This window comes from Bos indicus, chromosome 20 (assembly GCF_029378745.1).
Source record: "Bos indicus isolate NIAB-ARS_2022 breed Sahiwal x Tharparkar chromosome 20, NIAB-ARS_B.indTharparkar_mat_pri_1.0, whole genome shotgun sequence".
Taxonomy (NCBI): Eukaryota; Metazoa; Chordata; class Mammalia; order Artiodactyla; family Bovidae; genus Bos; species Bos indicus.
This window is the reverse complement of record NC_091779.1, coordinates 6746475-6769200: the sequence shown is the minus strand read 5'-3', so window position 1 is coordinate 6769200 and position 22726 is coordinate 6746475. Positions and strand designations below refer to the sequence as shown.

Here is a 22726-nt window from a genome sequence, read left to right as displayed (position 1 = left end):
CAGGCTAAGAACGGTATTGCTGTTATGACCACAGTCGAATCACGATTCCTCCCCGCTATTAAATCCTTAGTTTAAGCTCCCTAAATAGAACTCACCATTTCACTGGTCACGGTTTAAAAGCCAGTTTTTGCCACATTCCACTTCTGAGATCTCCTGGAATCAGTCAGCACAAAGACTTGTCTAAACCATTAACAGGTGGCATATACCTGATGCCAAGTATTCCCAACAGCTGAGGACTGGCTGTTACCCAAAAGGATTCTGATTCAACCCAATGCAAAGCCACACACATAAAGCCATAAGGAGGAGACTGTGTTTCCTGAATATACGGACAAATAAGCTATAGAATTTTTATTTCAAAGCCGAATTCTTAGTCTTAACACTGATAGGCTCCCTGAGGTGGAACGAAGGCATCTCTCTTTCAGTTATCCCTCTCTATACTTTTTGCACCACACTGCTGTTTTGAAGGGTCTACATGCAAATAACAGCAATGGGTTCCTCTTTTTAATAAATGTTATAGGTAAGACTGAAATCCCCCGTGAGATGCCCACTGAACTGCCCCTTCTTGCCTTAGAGGAAACAGCAGGGCCTTTCCTGGGCGCTGCTATGTCCACGCGACAAGGAACAGAATGCTGCTTTACGTGCACCTTCCTGCATATGCTGCTATATAAACGGGACCCTCCTGCACACAGTGTGATGCGTCTTCCCTTGCCCAGCTCAGCAGTGTATCTTGGCAAGTCCCCCGTGTCGTTCTGTCTCCACTTCTTCTTTAAGTACTGTGTGTATTGGCATGTGCTGCACTGGGTCGTCACTGCTGCGCGTGGGCTTTCTCTAGCTGCGGCGGGCAGGGACTCCTCTCGAGTGGCACTGCACGGGGGTCTCGCTGTGGTTGTCTCTCTTGTGCAGAGCACAGGCTCTCAGGCACGCAGGCTTCAGTCGCTGGCACATGGGCGCAGTAGTTGTGGCTGTGGGGTTTAGCTGCTCCTCAGCATATAGGATCTTCCCAGATCAGGGGGCGAAACGCACGTCCTCTCTATTGGCACGCAGATTCTTAAACACTGGACCACTAGAGAAGCCCTGTAACTCCACTCGTTCATTCTCAATTGTTGAAGAGTATTCTCTAGTGTCAACTGACAAGATATATGCAGCCATTCTTCTAGTGAAGAACACTTCGTTTTGCTTATAAACATTCACTGTGGCAGACAAACCACAGAGAGCATTCTTGATGTATGTAATGACTTCTCTATGGTAGAAATCAGTCTACATCTGGTTCTGAGGAGATGCCTGTTTTTATTTTACTGGATGCTGCTGTTAACACTCGTCAGTTTCTCCAAGATTTCCTCATACCCTTTGGACAATGGTTGATATCTTGTTATTTCCATTTGTGTGTTACTTCTATCATCATCATCAACTACTTTAAAACTAGTTTATCCTTTAACCAGAATATTTCATGGGTAGCTTATCCTCAGAAGTCTCTCTTTCAGAAAAATGGGGTTTGCAAAGCTGAATGCAAGACAGACTGTAACTCCCCAGCCTCGACACATTCCATTGTTTGGATTTTACAATATGTCATTGTACTGCCAGTCGGCAAAGATTCCTTGCTAATTTACTGATCATTTCTCAATTCAGATTGCAAAATCTAATTCATAAAGTGTCTGATTGCTGTCAACTCACATGACTAATGTGGGCAAACCGTCCTGTTTCTCTTCTAAGAACAGCCACAGAATGGAAGAGAAATGAAGTTCTTTTGCAAAAAGATGTATCAAAGCATCAAGAAATCTCATCTCTAATCTAACCAAAAGGATGAAGAGATGGATTTTAACTGTCTATGAGGCAATCTGAGAACAAAGGGGTTACTCTTTTCTCTAAGATGTGCATTTTCCTTTCTATTTTGACACCTGACTCACCAGCCTGCTCTTTCTGCACTCATCTTAAATCACCCATTGCTCCTCTTTGATTCCTTGATACAATTCCACGTAATTTCCAGTTGGTACATGCTATGAAAAAGGTCTGCCCATCTGTTTATTCTTTCTAGAACAAGTTAGGAAAAGCCTTGGAGAATAATATTTTATGCAAACAAAAAATCACGTAGCTTAATGTTGATTATGTTTTCAATCAATATAAATGAAGGTGGAATAGAAATATAATACAACATAAACATAAATGAAAAGTGGAAAACTTCATCCCTCTCAGTTCTGCATTATCTATGTGTCAACTTAATTATAAACCGAAATCATGTCAGGACTTCTCTGGAGGTCCAGTGGTTAAGACTTTGTGTTTCCACTGCAAGGGGCACAGGTTCAATGCATGGTCAGGGAACTAAGATCACACATACTGTGCCCAAAAAAAAGAAGGAAAGAAAGATCATGCCTATAAACACAGGCTAAATTTCAAAATAAACTATCTAGATGTCTTAAATTAAGGGATAAGCCAAGTAAGATTTGGCACATCCATACAGTTGGTTGAACATTATTCAGCCACTAAAAATGCTGTCATTGAAAAATATTTGTTGAAATTCATGCTCGTACGCAAAAAAGAGGCTTCCCAGGTTGTGCTGGTGGTGAAGAACTCGCATGCCAATGCAGGAGACATGAGAAATGCGGGTTCAGTCCCTTGGTTATGACGATCCTCTGGAAAAGGAATGGCAAACCACTCCTGTGTTCTTGCCTGGGAAATCCCATGGACAGAGGAGTCTGGCAGAGTACAGTCCATGGGGTCTCAAAGAGTCAGACACGACTGAAGCAACTTAGCATAGCACATGCAAAAGAGAAAAACAGAAAAACCACATGTACAGAACTAGACCCCTTTTTCATGCCATTCTTTATCTTATGCTTTTATTTATATGTATATAAAACATTCAAATGTATTACTCTGCAAAAAAAAAAAATCTAAGTAACAAAGGTTAACTCTGAGTGCCAGGATTATGAATAATTTAATTCCTCCTCTTCACTTACTGTACTTAAAGATTTCTGCAATGATTACGTTTTAGTTTTGCCATCAGACTTTTAACAGTAATTATTTAGTTATTTATTATTGCCAGTGTGCAGCATGTGGGACTTTGGTTCCCCATCCAAGGATCAAACCTGTGCTCCCTGCAGTGGAAGTGCAGAGTCTTAACCACTGGACCACCAGTGAAGTTCCCTCATGGTTATTTTTTAAATAATAATTATAAACTCGCTGGTTAAGAGCTCACAATAGTTCATGGAGTAGAGTCAGCTTCTGGCCCTGGAGTCTGTAACAAGCAGCTTTGTGTACAGTCCATCCCCATGACACAGGTACTCACAAGACTCATCCGAAGTGATGCTGGGGAAACTGTCACACTCTGGGTCCATGATGACTGAGACTTCAAGTTTCTGTAACTCCATTTCCCTTGGAATATTATCAGAGCCAAGAGGCCACTTGTAGAAACCAAAAATATAGTCATAATATCTGTATGAGAGAGATATTCAAACAAATTTTTAAACCATTCTTGTTCATTCGCTATGTTGGGTCTGACTATATGACTACACACCAGGCTGCCCTGTCTTTCACGAGGTGTGTGAAGCTGGGTGTGCAAGCTCATTCTGACTAGTGATGGGGGAGGGTGGGGAGGAGGGTAGGAGGAAGCTTCCTCTCCGAGGTGAGCACCAAGAAGAAAGGTTTCTCTGTATGTGACACCTACACCAGTATCAGCCAAACCAAAGAAAGCAGGTCAGAGATGACGAGAATACAGATTTCCTAACGATACTGTTGAGCCACGTATCCAACTAGCCCTGAAATCCTGCCTGCTTTTGGACTTCTCAATGTGTGAGATACTTTACCATCTGAGCCACCAACAATTGAATAGTTCAAGTTTGAGAAAGGAGGAGACAGGGCTGTCTGCTGTCACCCTGTTTGCTTAATCTCTATGCTGAGCACACCATGAGAAACGCCAGGCTGGATGAGTTACAAGCTGAAATCAAGATAGGTGGGAGAAGCTCACATACATGGATGATGCCCCTCTAAGGGCAGAAAGAGAAGAGGAACTAGAAAGCCTCCTGATGAGGGTGAAGGAGGGGAGAGAAAGAGCTGGCTTAAAACTAAACATTAAAAACACTAAGATCATGCCATCTGGCCCCATTAGGTGGTGGTTGAGACACTAAGTCGAGTCTGACTCTTACGACCCCATGGACAGAGGAGCCTGCAAGGCTCCAGGCAAGAATATTGGAGTGGGTTGCCATTTTCTTCTCCAGAGAATCTTCCCGACCCAGGGATTGAACCAGGGTCTCCTGCTTTGCAGGCAGATTCTTTATCAAATGAGCTACTGGCCCCTTACTTCATGGAAAATAGAGGGGGAAAAGGTTGAAGTCAGTGACAGATTTCATCTTCTTGGGTTCTAAAATCACTGTGGATGGTGACTGTAGCCATGAAATTGGAAGATATTTGTTTCTTGGCAGGAAAGCTATGACAAACCTAGACAAGTGTGTTGAAAAGCACAGACATTACTCTGTAGGAAGGTCTGTATAGTCAAGGCTGTGGTCTTCCCAGTGGTCACGTATGGTTGTGAGAGTTGGACTGTAAAGAAGGCAGAGCACCAAAGAATTGATGCCTTCAAACTGTGCTGCTGAAGACTCCTGAGAGTCCCTTAGACAGCAAGGAGATCAAACCAGCCAATCCTAAGGGAGACCAACCCTGACTATTCACTGGAAGGACTGATGCTGAAGCTGAAGCTCCACTATTTTGGTCATCTGATGTGAACAGCTGACTCATTGGAAAAGTCACTGATGCTGGGAAAGATTGAGGGCAGAAGAAGAGGATGTCATAGGATGAGATGGCAGGATGGAATCACCAAGGCAACAGATATGAACTTGGGCAAACTTCAGAAGATGGTGAGGGACAGAGGTCTGGCCTGCTGTCTCCATGAGGTCACGGAGAGTTAGACACAACTGGGCAACTGAATGACAACATGTGAGATAACAGGTTTTCTTTTTGCTCAAGCCAGACTGAGTAGGGGCTCCTGTCACCTTCCAACCAAAGTATCCCAACTATCCCAAGTATCTTCCAACCAAAGAATCCTCACTAGGGCCTGGAAAATTTACATTCTGCTGGTACCTGACTCGGAGAAGGTAATGGCACCCCACTCCAGAACTCTTGCCTGGAAAATCCCATGGATGGAAGAGCCTGGTATGCTGCAGTCCATGGGGTTGCTCAGAGTCGGACACGACTGAGCGACTTCACTTTCACTTTTCACTTTCATGCACTGGAGAAGGAAATGGCAACCCACTCCAGTGTTCTTGCCTGGAGAATCCCAGGGACAGGGGAGCCTGGTGGGCTGCCGTCGATGGGGTCTCACAGAGTCGGACACAACTGAAGTGACTTAGCAGCAGGAGCAGGTACCTGACTATCAGATGAAGAGGGTAGGAAATAAACATTTGAAGGTACTAGAAGATAAAAGATCACATAGTCTTCAAAGCCTAAGATATGCAACAGATTCTGAGAAGCCAGAAGGCTGCATAAGCTACTTATATATAAGACTGTCTGGTGTTTTTTCCAGGGAAGTAAGGAGAGATGGTGGAGAAGGCAATGGCTCCCTACTCCAGTACTCTTGCCTGGAAAATCCCATGGACGGAGGAGCCTGGTGGGCTGCAGTCCATGGGGTCACTGAGAGTTGGACATGACTGAGTGACTTCACTTTCACGTTTCACTTTCATGCATTGGAGAAGGCAATGGCAACCCACTCCAGTGTTCTTGCCTGGAGAACCCCAGGGACAGGGGAGCCTGGTGGGCTGCCGTGTATGGGGTAGCACAGAGTCGGACACAACTGAAGTGAATTAGCAACAGCAAGGAGAGATGAGAAAGTTCTGATGAACTTGGAAGTATATGGAAGATAACCAGTGACTTCCATATAACCAGTTAACCACAGTGAAACCGGTAAAGGTGCTGAGGAAAACCATTAGCTTAGGAAAATCTTTTTATAATTTAAAAATACATTATTTATTTACTTGGCAGGGCTGAGCATTAGTTCTGGCCTGTGGGATCTAGTTCCCCTACTGAGGACTGAACCTGGGCCCCTGCATTGGCAACGTCCAGGAAGTCTAAGCCCCTGGACCACCAAGGAAGTCTCAATCAAAAAATCCTGACAGATTCAAAAGGAAATGAAGATCACTAAACTGTATAGCTAAAAATGGTTAATACAGCAATCCTAAGATTATGGCATCTGGTCCCATCACTTCATGGGAAATAGATGGGGAAACAGTGGAAACGGTGGCTAACTTTATTTTTCTGGGCTCCAAAATCACTGCAGATGGTGACTGCAGCAATGAAATTAAAAGACACTTACTCTTTAGAAGAAAAGTTATGACCAACCTAGATAACACATTCAAAAGCAGAGACATTACTTTGCCAACAAAGGTCCATCTAGTCAAGGCTATGGTTTTTCCAGTGGTCATGTATGGATTTGAGAGTTGGACTGTGAAGAAAGCTGAGCGCTGAAGAATTTATGCTTTTGTACTGTGGTGTTGGAGAAGACTCTTGAGAGTCCCTTGGACTGCAAGGAGATCCAACCAGTCCAGTCTAAAGGAGATCAGTCCTGGGTGTTCATTGGAAGGACTGATGCTAAAGCTGAAACTCCAGTACTTTGGCCACCTGATGAGAAGAGTTGACTCATTGGAAAAGACTCTGATGCTGTGAGGGATTGGGGGCAGGAGGAGAAGGGACGACAGATGGTGACATGGCTGGATGACGTCACCGACTCAATGGACATGAGTTTGAGTAAACTCTGGGAGTTGGTGATGGACAGGGAGGCCTGGTGTGCTGCGATTCATGGGGTTGCAAAGAGTTGGACACGACTGAGTGACTGAACTGAATTGAACTGAACTGAGGGCTTCCCAGGTCATGCTAGTGGTAAAGAACCCAGTTGCCAATGCAGGAGACACAGAGATGGTGGTTCTATCCCTGGGTTGGGAAGATCCCCTGGAGCAGGAAATGACAACCCACTCCAGTATTCTTGCTTAGAAAATTATATGGGTAGAGGTGGCTTAAGGGCTACAGTCCATGGGGCAACAACAAGTCAGACACAACTGAGCACATAGCAATCTTGTGTATATACTACCATAATTAAAAAAAATTTTTTAAAGGAAATTAAAGCTGTTGGCAGCTTTGAGTCAGGTGCTGGCTTGTCCCAAATAAAGAAATCTTGGCCCTAGATATTAGAACTCTAACAGAAAACTCTAGTTAATACAATGGTTTTCCCAGTAGTCATGTATGGATGTGAGAGTTGGACTATAAAGAAAGCTGTGTGCAGAATTGATACTTTCGAACTGAGGTGTTAGAGAAGACTCTTGAGAGCCCCTCGGACTGCAAGGAGATCCAACCAGTCCATCCTAAAGGAAATCTGTCCTGAATATTCATTGGAAGGACTGATGCTGAAGCTGAAACTTCAATACTTTGGCCACCTGATGCAAAGAACTGACTCATTTGAAAAGACCCTGATGCTGGGAAAGATTGAAGGCGAGAGGAAAAGGGGACGACAGAGGATGAGATGGTTGGATGGCATCATATATTCAATGGACATGAGTTTAAGTAAACCCTGGGAGTTTCTGATGGACAGGGAGGCCTGGCATGCTGCAGTCCATGGGGTCATAAAGAGTGGGACACAACTGAGCGACTGAACTGAATAGAAAACTCTAAGGGATCGGACTCAATAGTATCCAAGGTGCATGTGAACAGTCAGTAGCTCCGTCGTCTCCACCTCTTTGCGACCCCATGGACTGTAGCCTGCCTGGCTCCTCTGTCCATGGAATTCTCCAGGCAAGATACTTGAGAGGGTAGCCACTCCCTTCACCAGGGGATATTCCTGACCCAGGGATTGAACATGGCTCTCCTGCATTGCAGGCAGATTCCTTACCATATGAGCCACCAGGGAAGCCCATTTTAGCTTGTCAGGATCTGAAACTAAAATTTCAGTTAACCAAGGAGAGAAAAAGGCAAGAAGAAAAAGAAAAAACTGGCATGTGATCTTGTTCTAAAAGCTAAGGAAGCAGCCACGTACCAGACAGACAGAACTCTGCCTGCAAAATGCATACTGTTTCAAAGCAGGGGTTGATACAAGTGGGTTCTTCAGGAGACAGGAGCCATGAGGATCTGAACACACTGGGGCTTCGGTTTTACCTGTTCTCCATGGCCTACACATTCTAGAACACCCCATCATCTCTAAACCTTTTCAACGCCATCATGCCTTTTCTCTGAAACAATAAAGGCCCCTCCTTGCTTCCTAGAACACTCTCCTGAATGCTTTCAAGTCTCAGCCATAAGGGCTCATGTTTTATAGCCTGCTTCCTAACACGCAGGGTATAATTAATAGTTGCTTGCCACAGAGGGCACAAATTAGTTACGCAAAGTCCTCAGATAACTCCCTGCACTCCCTTAGGATGCCAAGCCTTGTTTTTTAAACCATCTCACAGCTTATTCAAGTTCTGCTTATCTAACCATGGTTGCCTTACATCATCCATGCTTTCTTGCCATACTCATACCATTCAGCTTATCACTGTGTCCTTGTTTTACTAGCACAGAAGGAAAATCCAGTTTTACGAACTGAGTCCCAGGGCAAATGAGATGTGTTTATTTTTAAAAGATTCCCAAGTCAAGATCTTCCATTAAATGGCCTTCAGGTACTTTTTCCTTCTCAATATCCCAGGGCTGGTAATCAACCACCTTGATGCTACTTCTTCACCCAGACTCTAGCCATTCTGACCTGATGACAGATTCAACACCAAAGACTCCCTAGAGTATGCATCCAAAATGAGGGTAACATGGTCCCTCTTCTTATTTAGTGGTTCCCAACTGAAGGAGAAGAAACCATCTCTGCCATCGACTTCGTAAGTCTCTGCGGCCTAAGCCTAAGTCCAAGGCCTAGCTGGGGTCAGCAGGTGCTAATCTGACTAGTCCTGCATTTACCTCCCAGCTGCGTGGTGTCCTGCAAGCACAATTAAGCTCTAACGACCTCAGGGAACAAGGACCAAAATCTGAGGGAGGGAAGGACCTGTACAGTGGGCACCAAACCACACTCCTTCAGGGCACCTTTAGGACAGTCCTGGGACAGGTCGAAGACTGAGGCTTCTTGAGACATCTCCCCAAGGGCAGTCGCCTTGCACACGGTGTAGTTAGCAAAGCTAGCGCTGTGGCACAACACCACAAATCAACTCCTACTGTTGCTCAGTCAGTAAGTCGTGTCCCACCCTTTGTGACCCCAGGGACTGTAGCCCGCCAGGCTCCTCAGTCCATGGGGCTTTTCCAGGCAAGAATGCTGGAGTGGTTGCCATCTCCTCCTCCAGGGGATCTTCCCCACCCAGGTAGGGATGGAACCCATGTCTCTTGTGTCTCCTGCATTGGCAGGCAGATTCTTTCCAGCTGAACCACCAGAGAAGCCCCACCCCACACCCGCCAATCAACTTGACATCAATTTTATAAAAAAAAAAAAGAAAAAGCTAGCACTGTGGGCTGCCTCCCTACTACACAATTCACCCTGTGGCCAATGAGGTTACAGACCTGAGGCTGGAGGGCTGAGAGGTGCTAAGGATCTAAACAGGAAGCTGGGAGAGCAAGCACATAAGTGTTTCTGGCAAACAAAAGGAGAAGCAGGTACTGCAGCGCAGTGACATACCAAAGAAGTTAGGAGAAACTATCCAGCACTTTGCATGGAACAGGGATTTTGGAAGGGAAGGGGAGTTTGGGGCAATGCTTCAACCTTAGGACTTTCTGCCACCTGAACTGTTACCAGATTGGGGGAGGAGATATTGCCTATCAACGACAAGCCACTTCGGGAAACCCCTAGTCCCCAAACTTTAAGAACCCATCTTCCTCTTAGAATTCCCTCCAGATAAACTGCCTTTAACCCTCCATCCACTCCATTCTCCGAGGCGAACATGGCCACAAACTCTGAGCACCCTACTCCTTCCGCTCAATATCCTGCACCCAAAACAGGGTTCCAGAGCACCCAGGAAGTCCCTTAGGAGGCGGGGGTGAGGGCAGGGAACGGGAGGTCAGGGGAAGAGCTTGGGTTTCAGTCCCTGCTGGTTCAAGTGGGCTCTGCTCTCTTCTAGACCCGTGACTGGTCTGGTCACTGGCCGGTTCACCTGTCAAATAGGGGCAAGAGCGTCGGCGAGGCTGGATGGCTGTGCAGGTGGTAAGAGGCTCTCAGATGCTCCTCCTCTCGGCCCCCGCGCCTGCACTGCGTCCCAGGGTGGTCCGTCCCTCCCCGTCCCGGTGTGTCCGGGTCCCCTCCCTGGCCGCCCGTCGGGAGCGCTCACCGCCGAAACGCTTCCTGCAGGACTGCGCAGGAGGGGCCAGCCTTGGAAGTGGGGCTGTGCCCGAAGAAGTCGTTTCTGGGTGAGAGATAAAGCAAGCGCGGGGTCGTCATCACAGAGAGAGGCAGGGGCCAAAGATTCAGGTCCCGCGAAGCAGAGAGGCGCGGGGTCTGCGTCCTTCGCGTCCCCAGCGCCGCCTGCACTACCAGCCCCGCCAGCAGCGCCAGCAGCCCGGGTAGCCTCAGCCTCCCCAGCCCGCGTTGCTCCATGGATGCTCAGCTGCTCTCTACCCGGCAACCCCGTAAGCACCGGCCGCCGCCTCGGCTCCTGATCCCGCCGGAGTCCCGGGGGCGGCGCGTGGAGCGAGCGAGTCCGAGAGTCAGCTGACTGTGCTCCGCCTCCAGAGGGCTTGGGCAGCCTTGCCGACCAGCGCCCAGCCGCAGCAGCCGTCCGCCCACAGCCCAACCCGGGTTTCTTCCCTGCCCAAACTTCCCACTGGTAGCGCTGGGGTTCTTGCAGCAGCTCGCCTCAGTGAAACTGCAGAACGGACGCCCAACTTCCTCCCGCCCCTAACACCAAATAACCAGGGTGGTTCAGTTCAGTTCAGTTCAGTCGCTCAGTCGTGTCCGACTCTTTGCGACCCCATAAATTGCAGCACGCCAGGCCTCCCTGTGCATCACCAACTCCCGGAGTCCACCCAAACCCATGTCCATCGAGTCGGTGATGCCATCCAAATATCTCATCCTCTGTCGTCCCTTTCTCCTCCTGCCCTCAATCTTTACCAGCATCAGGGTCTTTTCAAATGAGTCAGCTCTCCATATCAGGTAGCCAAAGGATTGGAGTTTCAGCTTCAACATCAGTCCTTCCAATGAACACACAGGACTGATCTCCTTTAGGATGGACTGGTTGGATCTCCTTGCAGTCCAAGGGACTCTCAAGAGTCTTCTCCAACACCACAGTTCAAAAGCATCAATTCTTAGGCGCTCAGCTTTATTCATGGTCCAACTCTCACATCCATACGTGACCACTGGAAAAACATAGCCTTGACTAGATGGACCTTTGTTGGCAAAGTAATGTCTCTGGTTTTGAATATGCTGTCTAGGTTGGTCATAACTTTCCTTCCAGGGAGTAAGCGTCTTTTAATTTCATTGCTGCAGTCACCATCTGCAGTGATTTTGGAGCCCAGAAAAATAAAATCTAACACTGTTTCCCCATCTATCTGCCATGAAGTGATGGGACCGGATGCCATGATCTTAGTTTTCTAAATGTTGGGCTTTAAGCCAACTTTTGCACTCTCCTCTTTCACTTTCATCAAGAGGCTCTTTAGTTCTTCTTCACTTTCTGCGTAAGGATGGTGTCATCTGCATATCTCAGGTTATTGATATTTCTCCCGGCAATCTTGTTTCCAGCTTATGTTTCCATCTATCAACTGGCAAAGAGGTTCTCCTTAACCAAACTTTAGTCAGGCTCTCTTAAACCCTCTTCTTGACTAGCATAGCCCAGTTCTAGCAAGGATCCTGAGAAGTTAATGAATTAAGAATCTCCCACCACCACCCTTGATATGGGATCACCCTGGGATCCTGTAGCAAGAATTCTATTAGGTTGGTTTGGCAAGAATCTCCCTTACTCTTGATGTCTCCTCTTCACAATTCTCTGTCCACAGACCACGGCTGCCCTCTGCTTACTGGCTATAAAACCCCAGCTGTCTTTCTTGTCTTCAGAGTTGAGCCTGACTTCTCTCCCCTATTGTGATTGCCTTGGCACCTCCTTCAATAGTCCTGAATGTCTGAATAATTTTTTTAAAAAAATAACTTATTCACACAGTATTTTTGGATCAATCATCCCTGAGGAGTGAGGGGCAAGGCAACAATAGGCAATTTATTTCTAGCTAAGGCTTTTTTTTTTGGCCTCAACATGTGGTATGTGTGAACTTAAATCCTAACCCGCTGCACTGGAAGTTTAGAGTCTAAATCACTGTCCACCAGAGAAGTCCCTCTAGCTCAAGTTTATGGATAGATAATTTATCAGTCCCTGGTAAAATCCTTGGGCTTCCCTGGTGGCTCAGCTGATGACACATCTACCTGCAATGCGGGAGACCTGGGTTCAATCCCTGGGTTGGGAAGATCCTCTGGAGAAGGAAAAGGCTGCCCACTGCAGTATTCTAGCCTGGAGAATTCCATAGTCCAGGGAGTCACAATAAGTCACTGAGCAACTTTCACTTTCAAGGCTTAGTTTCAGGGAAGAGAATCCACTCCCCTTAGTGTTAATAGAAAGGAATTAAATACAGGATATCAAGTGGCTCACAGAAACTTGAGAGAGCTGAAGAATGTGACTCCTGGCTGAAATTCCCAGAATTGTGACTAGGATCCCAACTGCTTACTGGAGAAGCCTCTACTAGGGATGCTAGTTCTAGAATCTACACCAGGGAAAGGGATACCTCATGCATGGTCTCTGTCCCCGCCTAACTCTCTTCTGAATAACACTCTGAAATAACCATTATATCTAATGACAGAAACTAAAAGCTATGGAATCTCTGTAGCGTGGCAGTCTGGGAAATGTAGTTTCCAGCCTCTGTAATATAGGAAGACATAGTAGAAGGCATTTGAAACAGGTGGATGCTGAGTGATCAAGTTCAGCAACCTCACAGAATGTGACAATTAATTGAGATGAGTGGACAGCCTAGGACTTGGGCAGACATGTGGGTAAAGCAGCCTAATTCCTGAGGAAAGGTAAAGAGCCTGTGTTTGGGAGACAGCCCCTGATATTAGACCTGGATCTTCCCTCTGACTACCTTTCTCTGCACTCACAACATACCCATAAACAAGCCTGAAATATTGTATATTCTGAAATTATGAAAACATTGCAATCATGAAAACAGGTTGAGTTCCATTTGCCATAGTAATACTGAACTGGGCTCTCCCAGAAGGGCAAGAGGATTTGGAGTTCAATTTGGTTTGGCAGCTGGAAAAGGTTTCTCCCAGTTTTTCGAAGATTGCTGCTAAGTCACTTCAGTTGTGTCCGACTCTGTGTGACCCCATAGACGGCAGCCCACCAGGCTAGCAGTAGAGATTAGCTTCTCTCATTCCCTTATCTATTAAACAGTGCCACCTGGTGGGAATCTCAGCTCTCCTTCAACACTCCACATCCACTTTCCTCTGTCAATGAATATAGTGTTTATTGCAGGGCACCACACAAGGAGTTCAGGACAGCTAGTGCTCAGTAAGTCTTGGTGCCTGGAACTGGGTCACTCAGCATCCATCTGTTTCAAATGCCTTCTACTATGTCTTCCTATATTACAGAGGCTGGAAACTACATTTCCCAGACTGCCACGCTACAGAGATTCCATAGCTTTTAGTTTCTGTTATTAGATATAATGGTTACTTCAGAGTGTTATTCAGAAGAGAGTTAGGCGGGGACAGAGACCATACATGAGGTATCCCTTTCCCTGGTGTAGATTCTAGAACTAGCATCCCTAGTAGAGGCTTCTCCAGTAAGCAGTTGGGATCCTAGTCACAATTCTGGGAATTTCAGCCAGGAGTCACATTCTTCAGCTCTCTCAAGTTTCTGTGAGCCACTTGATATCCTGTATTTAATTCCTTTCTGTTAACACTAAGGGGAGTGGATTCTCTTCCCTGAAACTAAGCCTTGAAAGTGAAAGTTGCTCAGTCATGTCCAACTTATTGTGACTCCCTGGACTATGGAATTCTCCAGGCTAGAATACTGCAGTGGGCAGCCTTTTCCTTCTCCAGAGGATCTTCCCAACCCAGGGATTGAACCCAGGTCTCCTGCATTGCAGGCAGATTTTTCACCAGCTGAGCCACCAGGAAAGCCCAAGGATTTTATCAGGAACTTTACCAGGGACTGATAAATTCAGTTCAGTTCAATTGCTCAGTAGTGTCCAACTCTTTGTGACACCATGGACTGCAGCACCCCAGGCTTCCCTGTCCATCACCAACTCCTGGAGTTTACTCAAACTCATGTCCATTGAGTCGGTGATGTCATCCAACCATCTCATCCTCTGTGGTCTCCTCCTCCTGCCTTCAATCTTTCCCAGCATCAGGGTCTTTTCAAATGAGTCAGCTCTTCGCATGAGGTGGCCAAAGTATTGGAGTTTCAGCTTCAACATCAGTCCTTCCAATGATCACTCAGGACTGATCTCCTTTAGGATGGACTGGTTGGATCTCCTTGCAGTCCAAGGGACTCTTAAGAGTCTTCAAAACCACAGTTCAAAAGCATCAGTTCTTCGGTGCTCAGCTTTCTTTATAGTTCAACTCTCACATCCATACACGACTAATGGAAAAACCATATCCTTGACTAGACAGACCTTTGTTGGCAAAGTAATGTCTCTGCTTTTGAATATGCTGTCTAGGTTGGTCATAACTTTCCTTCCAAGGAATAAGTGTCTTTTAATTTCATGGCTGCAGTCACCATCTGCAGTGATTTTGGAGCCCAAAAAAATAAAGTCAGCCACTGTTTCCCCATCTATTTCCCATGAAGTGACGGGACCGGATGCCATGATCTTAGTTTTCTGAATGTTGAGCTTTAAGCCAACTTTTTCACTCTCCTCTTTCACTTTCATCAAGAGGCTCTTTAGTTCTTCTTCACTTTCTGCCATAAGGGTGGTGTTATCTGCGTATCTGAGGTTATTGATATTTCTCCCGGCAATCTTGATTCCAGCTTGTGCTTCTTCCAGCCCAGTGTTTCTCATGATGTACTCTGCAGAGAAGTTAAATAAGCAGGGTGACAATATACAGCCTTGACGTACTCCTTTTCCTATTTCGAACAAGTCTGTTGTTCCATGTCCAGTTCTAACTGTTGCTTCCTGACCTGCATACAGGTTTCTCAAGAGGCAGGTCAGGTGGTCTGGTATTCCCATCTCTTTCATAATTTTCCACAGTTTATTGTGATCCACACAGTCAAAGGCTTTGGCACAGTCAATAAAGCAGAAATAGACTGATAAATTATCTATCCATAAACTTGAGCTAGAGGGATTTCTCTGGTGGTCAGTGATTAAGACTCTAAACTTCCAGTGCAGGGGGTTAGGATTTGATCCCTGGTCAGGGAATTAAGTTCACACATACCACATGTTGAGGCCAAAAAAAAAAAAAAAAGCCTGAGCTAGAAATAAATTGCCTTATGTCCTCTTGCCCCTCACTCCTCAGGGATGATTGATCCAAAAATATTGTGTGAATAATTTTTTTTTAATTATTCAGACAAGTGTATTCAGGACTATTGAAGGAGGTGCTAAGACAATCACAACAGGGTCGAGATGTCAGGCTCAACTCTGAAAACAAGAAAGACAGCTGGGGTTTTATAGCCAATGAGCAGAGGGCAGCCGTGGCCCGTGGATGGAGAATTATGAAGAGGAGACATCAAGAGTAAGGGAGATTCTTGCCAAACCAACCTAATAGAATTCTTACTGCAAGATCCCAGGGTGATCCCATATCAAGGGTGGTGGTGGGGGATTCTTAATCCATTAACTTCTCAGGATCCTTGCTAGAACTGGGCTATGCTAGTCAAGAAGAGGGTTTAAGAGAGCCTGACTAATGTTTGGTTAAGGAGAACCTCTTTGGCAGTTGATAGATGGGAATATGCTCAGTCTAGGGCAGGAGTAAGTTGTGTCTGTTCTTATTTCCTTCTCTGCTTTCCTGACACCTTTAGGTCAGGCTGTGAGGGAACAGAAAGCTCAGTGGGTTCAGGTAACAGAAGGGCAGGGCACTGGGACAAGGTAACGGAAGGTGGAAGTCAGGTAGAGCGATGCAAATTCCGGCACACCATGGAGGTCATGGTAAGGAACTTGTATTTTATGCTAAAGACAATGGGAAACAAGCCACTGGCATGTATAAGGAAGTGGCATCCCCCAGTTTACCTTTTACAAGGAAGACTTTGGCAGCTGTGTTTCCACATTGCTTGAGGTGGGGTGAGGTCAGTGGTATAAGCAGCAGATGGACAGATATTTCCAGGCCAAGACCTAAACGTCTACCTCATTCTTGCATCATTTCTGCGGAGAAAGGGGGAGCTAGGGGAGGGAGCGATTCTATTAACACCAGCAGCAAAGCAATGAAATAGCTAGCAACATGCCTAAGAAGAAATAAGAAAGGCCGTCTCAAGTAGGCTATGAGACTTGGACGATAAGCATAGCCGACTTTACAAAGTCAGAGATCATGTCTAAGTGGGAAGATTGAATATGGCCCATTTTCTTATGGAGGCAGAGGCAATGGCACCCCACTCCAGTACTCATGCCTGGAAAGTCCCATGGGCGGAGGAGCCTGGTAGGCTGCAGTCCATGGGGTCGCGAAGAGTCGGACACGACTGAGCGACTTCACTTTCACTTTTCACTTTCACGCATTGGAGAAGGAAATGGCAACCCACTCCAGTGTTGCCTGGAGAATCCCAGGGACTGGGGAGCCTGGTGGGCTGCCATCTATGGGGTTGCACAGAGTCGGACACGACTGAAGCGACTTAGCAGCAGTATCTCCTGCCTAATCTTTAACCTCCCAAGTGTTCAAAACTCCGTCCTAAGGAGTTCTGAAGGCAGGCTTTAATATTTAAAGTCGAACTGCCGTTTTTAGAGAAATCCAGACTTAGGGGCAACTATCTGGTGTTAGGGACTGGAGGAAGTTGGGCGATCCGTGGCGTCCGTTCTGCCAACAGGAAGTCTGGGTGTGGGGAAACCCGGGTTGGGCTGGGCGCAGTCGTCTGCTGCGTCCGGGCGGTGGTCCGGGTGGCCGCCCCAGCCCTGTGGAGGCGGAGCCGAGGCGGGGCGGTGATCCCGAGGACGGCCCACCCGCCTGGAGGCGGAGCCCGGGCGAAGCACAGTCAGGTGACTCTCGGGCTCTCTCGCTGCACGTACCCGCCCCCGGATCCGGACGGGAAGTCCGGAGCCAAGGCGGCGGCTGGTGCTTACGGAGCGGGCCCCGGTGGAGAGCAGCTGAGCAGCCGAGCAGCCATGGAGCAGCGCGGGCTGGCGAGGCTGAGACTACCCGGGCTGCTGGCGCTGCTGGCGGCGCTGGCGGCGCGGACCCCGCGCGTTTCTGCTTCGGGAGACCTGAATCTTTGGCCCCTCCCTGTCTCTCTGAAGACGACCCCGCGCTTGTTTTACCTCTCGCCCGGAAACTTCTTCTTCGGGCACAGCCCCACTTCCAAGGCTGGCCCCTCCTGCGCAGTCCTGCAGGAAGCGTTTCGGCGGTGAGCGCTCCCGACGGGCGGCCAGGGAGGGAACCTGGAGACCCCGGGACGGGGAGGGACAGACCACCCTGGGACGCAGCGCAGGCGCGGGGGCCGAGAGGAGGCGAGCCTGAGAGCCTCTTACCACCTGCACAGCCATCCAGCCTCGCCGACGCTCTTGCCCCTATTTGACAGGTGAACCGGCCAGTGACCAGACCAAAGTCACGGGTCTAGAAGAGAGCAGAGCCCGCTTGAACCAGCAGGGACTGAAACCCAAGCTCTTCCCCTGACCTCCGTCATCTCCCCCCACCCCCGCCTCCTAAGGGACTTCCTGGGTGCTCTGGAACCCTGTTTTGGGTGCAGGATATTGAGCGGAAGAAGTAGGATGCTCAGAGTTTGTGGCCATGTTCGCCTCGGAGAATGGAGTGGATGGAGGATTAATGGCAGTTTATCTGGAGGGAATTCTAAGAGGAAGATGGGTTCTTAAAGTTTGGGGACTAGGGGTTTCCCGAAGTGGCTTGTCGTTGATAGGCAATCTCTCCTCCCCCAATCTGGTAACAGTTCAGGTGGCAGAAAGTCCTTAGGTTGAAGCATTGCCCCAAACTCCCCTTCCCTTCCAAAATCCCTGTTCCATGCAAAGTGCTGGATAGTTTCTCCTAACTACTTTGGTATGTCACTGCACTGCAGTACCTGCTTCTCCTTTTGTTTGCCAGAAACACTTATGTGCTTGCTCTCCCAGCTTCCTGTTTAGATCCTTAGCACCTCTCAGCCCTCCAGCCTCAGGTCTGTAACTTCATTGGCCACAGGGTGAATTGTGTAGTAGGGAGGCAACCCACCTTGCTAAGTCGCTTCAGTCATGTCCGACTCTGTGCGACCCCATAGATGGCAGCCCATCAGGCTCCCCCGTCCCTGGGATTCTCCAGGCAAGAACACTGGAGTGGGTTGCCATTTCCCTCTCCAATGCATGAAAGTGAAAGTGAAGTCGCTCAGTCGAGTCCGACCCTCAGCGACCCCATGGCCTGCAGCCTTCCAGGCTCCTCCATCCATGGGATTTTCCAGGCAAGAGTATTGGAGTGGGGTGCCATTGCCCTCTCCGGAGGCAGCCCACAGTGCTAGCTTTTTCTTTTTAAAATTGATGTCAAGTTGATTGGGGGGTGTGGGGTGGGGCTTCTCTGGTGGTTCAGCTGGAAAGAATCTGCCTGCCAATGCAGGAGACACAAGAGACATGGGTTCCATCCCTACCTGGGTGGGGAAGATCCCCTGGAGGAGGAGATGGCAACCACTCCAGCATTCTTGCCTGGAAAAGCCCCATGGACTGAGGAGCCTGGCGGGCTACAGTCCCTGGGGTCACAAAGGGTGGGACACGACTTACTGACTGAGCAACAGTAGGAGTTGATTTGTGGTGGTGTGCCACAGCGCTAGCTTTGCTAACTACACCGTGTGCAAGGCGACTGCCCTTGGGGAGATGTCTCAAGAAGCCTCAGTCTTCGACCTGTCCTAAAGGGCAGGACTGTCCTAAAGGTGCCCTGAAGGAGTGTGGTTTGGTGCCCACTGTACAGGTCCTTCCCTCCCTCAGATTTTGGTCCTTGTTCCCTGAGGTCGTTAGAGCTTAATTGTGCTTACAGGACACCACGCAGCTGGGAGGTAAATGCAGGACTAGTCAGATTAGCACCTGCTGACCCCAGCTAGGCCTCGGACTTAGGCTTAGGCCGCAGAGACTTACGAAGTCGATGGCAGAGATGGTTTCTTCTCCTTCAGTTGGGAACCACTAGATAAGAAGAGGGACCATGTTACCCTCATTTTGGATGTATACTCTAGGGAGTCTTTGGTGTTGAATCTGCCATCAGGTCAGAATGGCTAGAGTCTGGGTGAAGAAGTAGCATCAAGGTGGTTGATTACTTGCCTTGGGATATTGAGAAGGAAAAAGTACCTGAAGGCCATTTAATGGAAGATCTTGACTTGGGAATCTTTTAAAAATAAACACACCTAATTTGCCCTGGGACTCAGTTCGTAAAACTGGATTTTCCTTCTGTGCCATACTGCTAGTAAAACAAGGACACAGTGATAAGCTGAATGGTATGAGTATGGCAAGAAAGCGTGGATGATGTAAGGCAACCATGGTTAGATAAGCAGAACTTGAATAAGCTGTGAGATGGTTTGAAAAACAAGGCTTGGCATCCTAAGGGAGTGCAGGGAGTTATCTGAGGACTTTGCCTAACTAATTTGTGCCCTGTGTGGCAAGCAGCTATTAATTATACCCTGCATGTTAGGAAGCAGGCTATAAAACATTAGCCCTTATGGCTGAGACTTGAAAGCGTTCAGGAGAGTGTTCTAGGAAGCGAGGAGGGGCCTTTACTGCTTCAGAGAAAAGGCATGATGGTGTTGAAACGGTTTAGAGATGATGGGGTGTTCTAGAATGTGTAGGCCATGGAGAACAGGTAAAACCGAAGCCCCAGTGTGTTCAGATCCTCATGGCTCCTGTCTCCCACTTGTATCAACCCCTGCTTTGAAACAGTATGCATTTTGCAGGCAGAGTTCTGTCTGTCTGGTACATGGCTGCTTCCTTAGCTTTTAGAACAAGATCACGTGCCAGTTTTTTCTTTTTCTTTTTCCCTTTTTCCCTCCTTGGTTAACTGAAACTTTAGTTTCAGATCCCGACAAGCTAAAATGGGCTTCCCTGGTGGCTCATATGGTAAGGAATCTGCCTGCAATGCAGGAGACCATAAGGAGTGGCTACCCACTCAAGTATCCTTGCCTGGAAAATTCCATGGACAGAGAAGCCAGGCAGGCTACAATCCATGGGGTCGCAAAGAGTTTGAGACGATGGAGTTATTGACTGTTCATACACACCTCGGATACCACCATCAGATCCTTTTGGGTTTTCTGTTAGAGTTTTAATATCCAGAGCCAAGCTTTTCCTTATTTCGGACAGCCAGCATCTGACTCAAATCTTAAAGCTGCTGACAGCTTTAATTTCCCTTAAAAAAATTTTTTTTTAAATTGTGGTAATGTATACATAAGATTCGGAGAAGGCAATGGCACCCCACTCCAGTACTCTTGCCTGGAAAATCCCATGGACGGAGGAGCCTGGTGGGCTGCAGTCCATGGGGTTGCTAAGAGTCAGACACGACTGAGCGACTTCACTTTCACTTCTCACTTTCATGCATTGGAGAAGGAAATGGCAACCCACTCCAGTGTTCTTGCCTGGAGAATCCCAGGGATGGGGGAGCCTGGTGGGCTGTCGTCTATAGGGTCGTACAGAGTTGGATACGACTGAAGCGACTTAGCAGCAGCAGCAGCATATATAAGATTACTATGTATTCAGTTGTGTCTGACTCGTGGCCCCATGGGCTGTAGCCCTCCAGGCGCCTCTGCCCATAGAATTTTCTAGGCAAGAATACTGGAGCGGGTTGTCATTTCCTGCTCCAGGGTATCTTTCCAACCCAGGGATGGAACCACCGTCTCTGTGTCTCATGCATTGGCAGCTGGGTTCTTTACCACTAGCGCCACCTGGGAAGCCCTAGGATGCATTGTTAGCTAATAGTTTTGTGATCTTTATTTTCTTTTGAATCTGTCAGGATTTTTCGATAGGGATTTCCCTGGTGGTTCAGGGGCTTAGACTTCCTGGACATTGGCAATGCAGGAGCCCAGGTTCAGTCCTAAGTAAGGGAACTAGAATCCCACATGCCAGAACTAAGGCTCAGCCCTGCCAAGTAAATAAATAATGTATTTTTAAATTATAAAAAGATTTTCCTAAGCTAATGATTTTCCTCAGCACCTTTATCTGTTTCACTGTAGTTAACTGGCTATATGGAAGTCACTGGTTAACTTCCATATACTTCCAAGTTCATCAGAACTTTCCCATCTCTCCTTACTTCCCTGGAAAAAACACTGGACAGTCTTATATATAAGTAGCTTATGCAGCCTTCTGGCTTCTCAGAATCTGTTGCATATCTTAGGCTTTGAAGACTATGTGATCTTTTATCTTCTAGTACCTTCAAATGTTTATTTCCTACCCTCTTCCTCTGATAGTTGGGTACCAGCAGAATGTAAATTTCCCAGGCCCTAGTAAGGATTCTTTGGTGTTATTAGCTGGGATACTTTGGTTGGAAGGTAACAGGAGCCCCGACTCAGTCTGCTTGAGCAGAAAAGAAAACCTGTTATCTCACATGTTGTTGTTGTTCGGTTGCCCAGTCGTGTCCAACTCTCTGCGACCCCATGGAGGCAGCACACCAGACCTCTGTCCCTCACCATCTTCTGAAGTTTGCCCAAGTTCATTTCCTTGTATTGGTGACTCCATCCTGCCATCTCATCATATGATACCCTCTTCTTCTGCCCTCAATCTTTCCCAGCATCAGGGACTTTTCCAATGAGTCAGCTGTCCACATCAGATGACCAAAATAGTGGAGCTTCAGCTTCAGTCCTTCCAGTGAATAGTCAGGGTTGATCTCCCTTAGGATTGGCTGGTTTGATCTCCTTGCTGTCTAAGGGACTCTCAGGAGTCTTCTTCAGCACTGCGGTTTGAAGGCATCAATTTTTAGGTGCTCTGCCTTCTTTACAGTCCAACTCTCACAACCATATGTGACCACTGGGAAGACCACAGCCTTGACTATACAGACCTTTGTCCACAAAGTAATGTCTCTACTTTTCAGCATGCTGTCTAGTTTTCATAGCTTTCCTGCCAAGAAGCAAATATCTTCCGATCTCATGGCTACAGTCACCATCCATAGTGCTTTTAGAGCCCAAGAAGCAGAAATCTGTCACTAACTTCCACCTTTTCCCCCTCTGTTTTCCATGAAGTAATGGGGCCAGTAGCTAATTCGGTAAAGAATCTGCCTGCAAACCTGGAGACCCGGATTCGATCCCTGGTGTGGGAATATCCTCTGGAGAAGGAAATGGTAACCTACTTCAGTATGCTTGCCTCGAGAGTCCCGTGGACAGAGGAACCTGGCAGGCCACAGTCCATGGGGTTGCAAGAGTCAGACATGACTTAGCATCTAAACCCCCACCTAATGGGGCCAGATGCCATGATCTTAGTTTGTTTAATGTTTAGTTTTAAGCCAGCTCTTTCTCTCCCCTCCTTCACCCTTATCAGGAGGCTCTTTAGTTTTTCTTCACTTTCTACCATTAGAGTGGCATCATCCCTATGTCTAAGGTTCTCCCGCCTATCTTGATTCCAGCTGATAACTCATCCAGTCCAGCATTTCTCATGATGTGCTCAGCGTACAGTTTAAACAAACAGGGTGACAGCAGACAGCCCTGTCTACTCCTTTCTCAATCTTGAACCATTCAGTCATTGG

General features: G+C 47.4%; 2 protein-coding genes across 3 annotated transcripts in view; one reads left to right on the top strand and one right to left on the bottom strand.

The window, feature by feature from the left end:
- The window catches only part of LOC109575074 (beta-hexosaminidase subunit beta-like), a 34904-nt gene extending 24295 nt beyond the window's left edge, over positions 1–10609 (bottom strand). The window contains exons 1-2 of the mRNA XM_070774537.1: positions 10263–10609; positions 3281–3426 (exon numbers count right to left, since the gene is read on the bottom strand). Of these exons, the coding sequence (XP_070630638.1) occupies positions 3281–3426; positions 10263–10528 (412 nt within the window). The 5' untranslated portion in view covers positions 10529–10609. The remainder of the gene's footprint in view (positions 1–3280; positions 3427–10262) is intronic.
- Positions 10610–17083: 6474 nt separating this feature from the next.
- Positions 17084–22726, top strand: part of HEXB (hexosaminidase subunit beta) — a 32234-nt gene continuing 26591 nt past the window's right edge. The window contains exon 1 of one of the 2 annotated variants that reach the window (XM_070774536.1): positions 17084–17447. In XM_070774536.1, coding sequence (XP_070630637.1) covers positions 17209–17447 — 239 coding nt within the window. In that variant the 5' untranslated portion in view covers positions 17084–17208. The remainder of the gene's footprint in view (positions 17448–22726) is intronic. The other variant, XM_019982852.2, reaches the window with a different exon arrangement.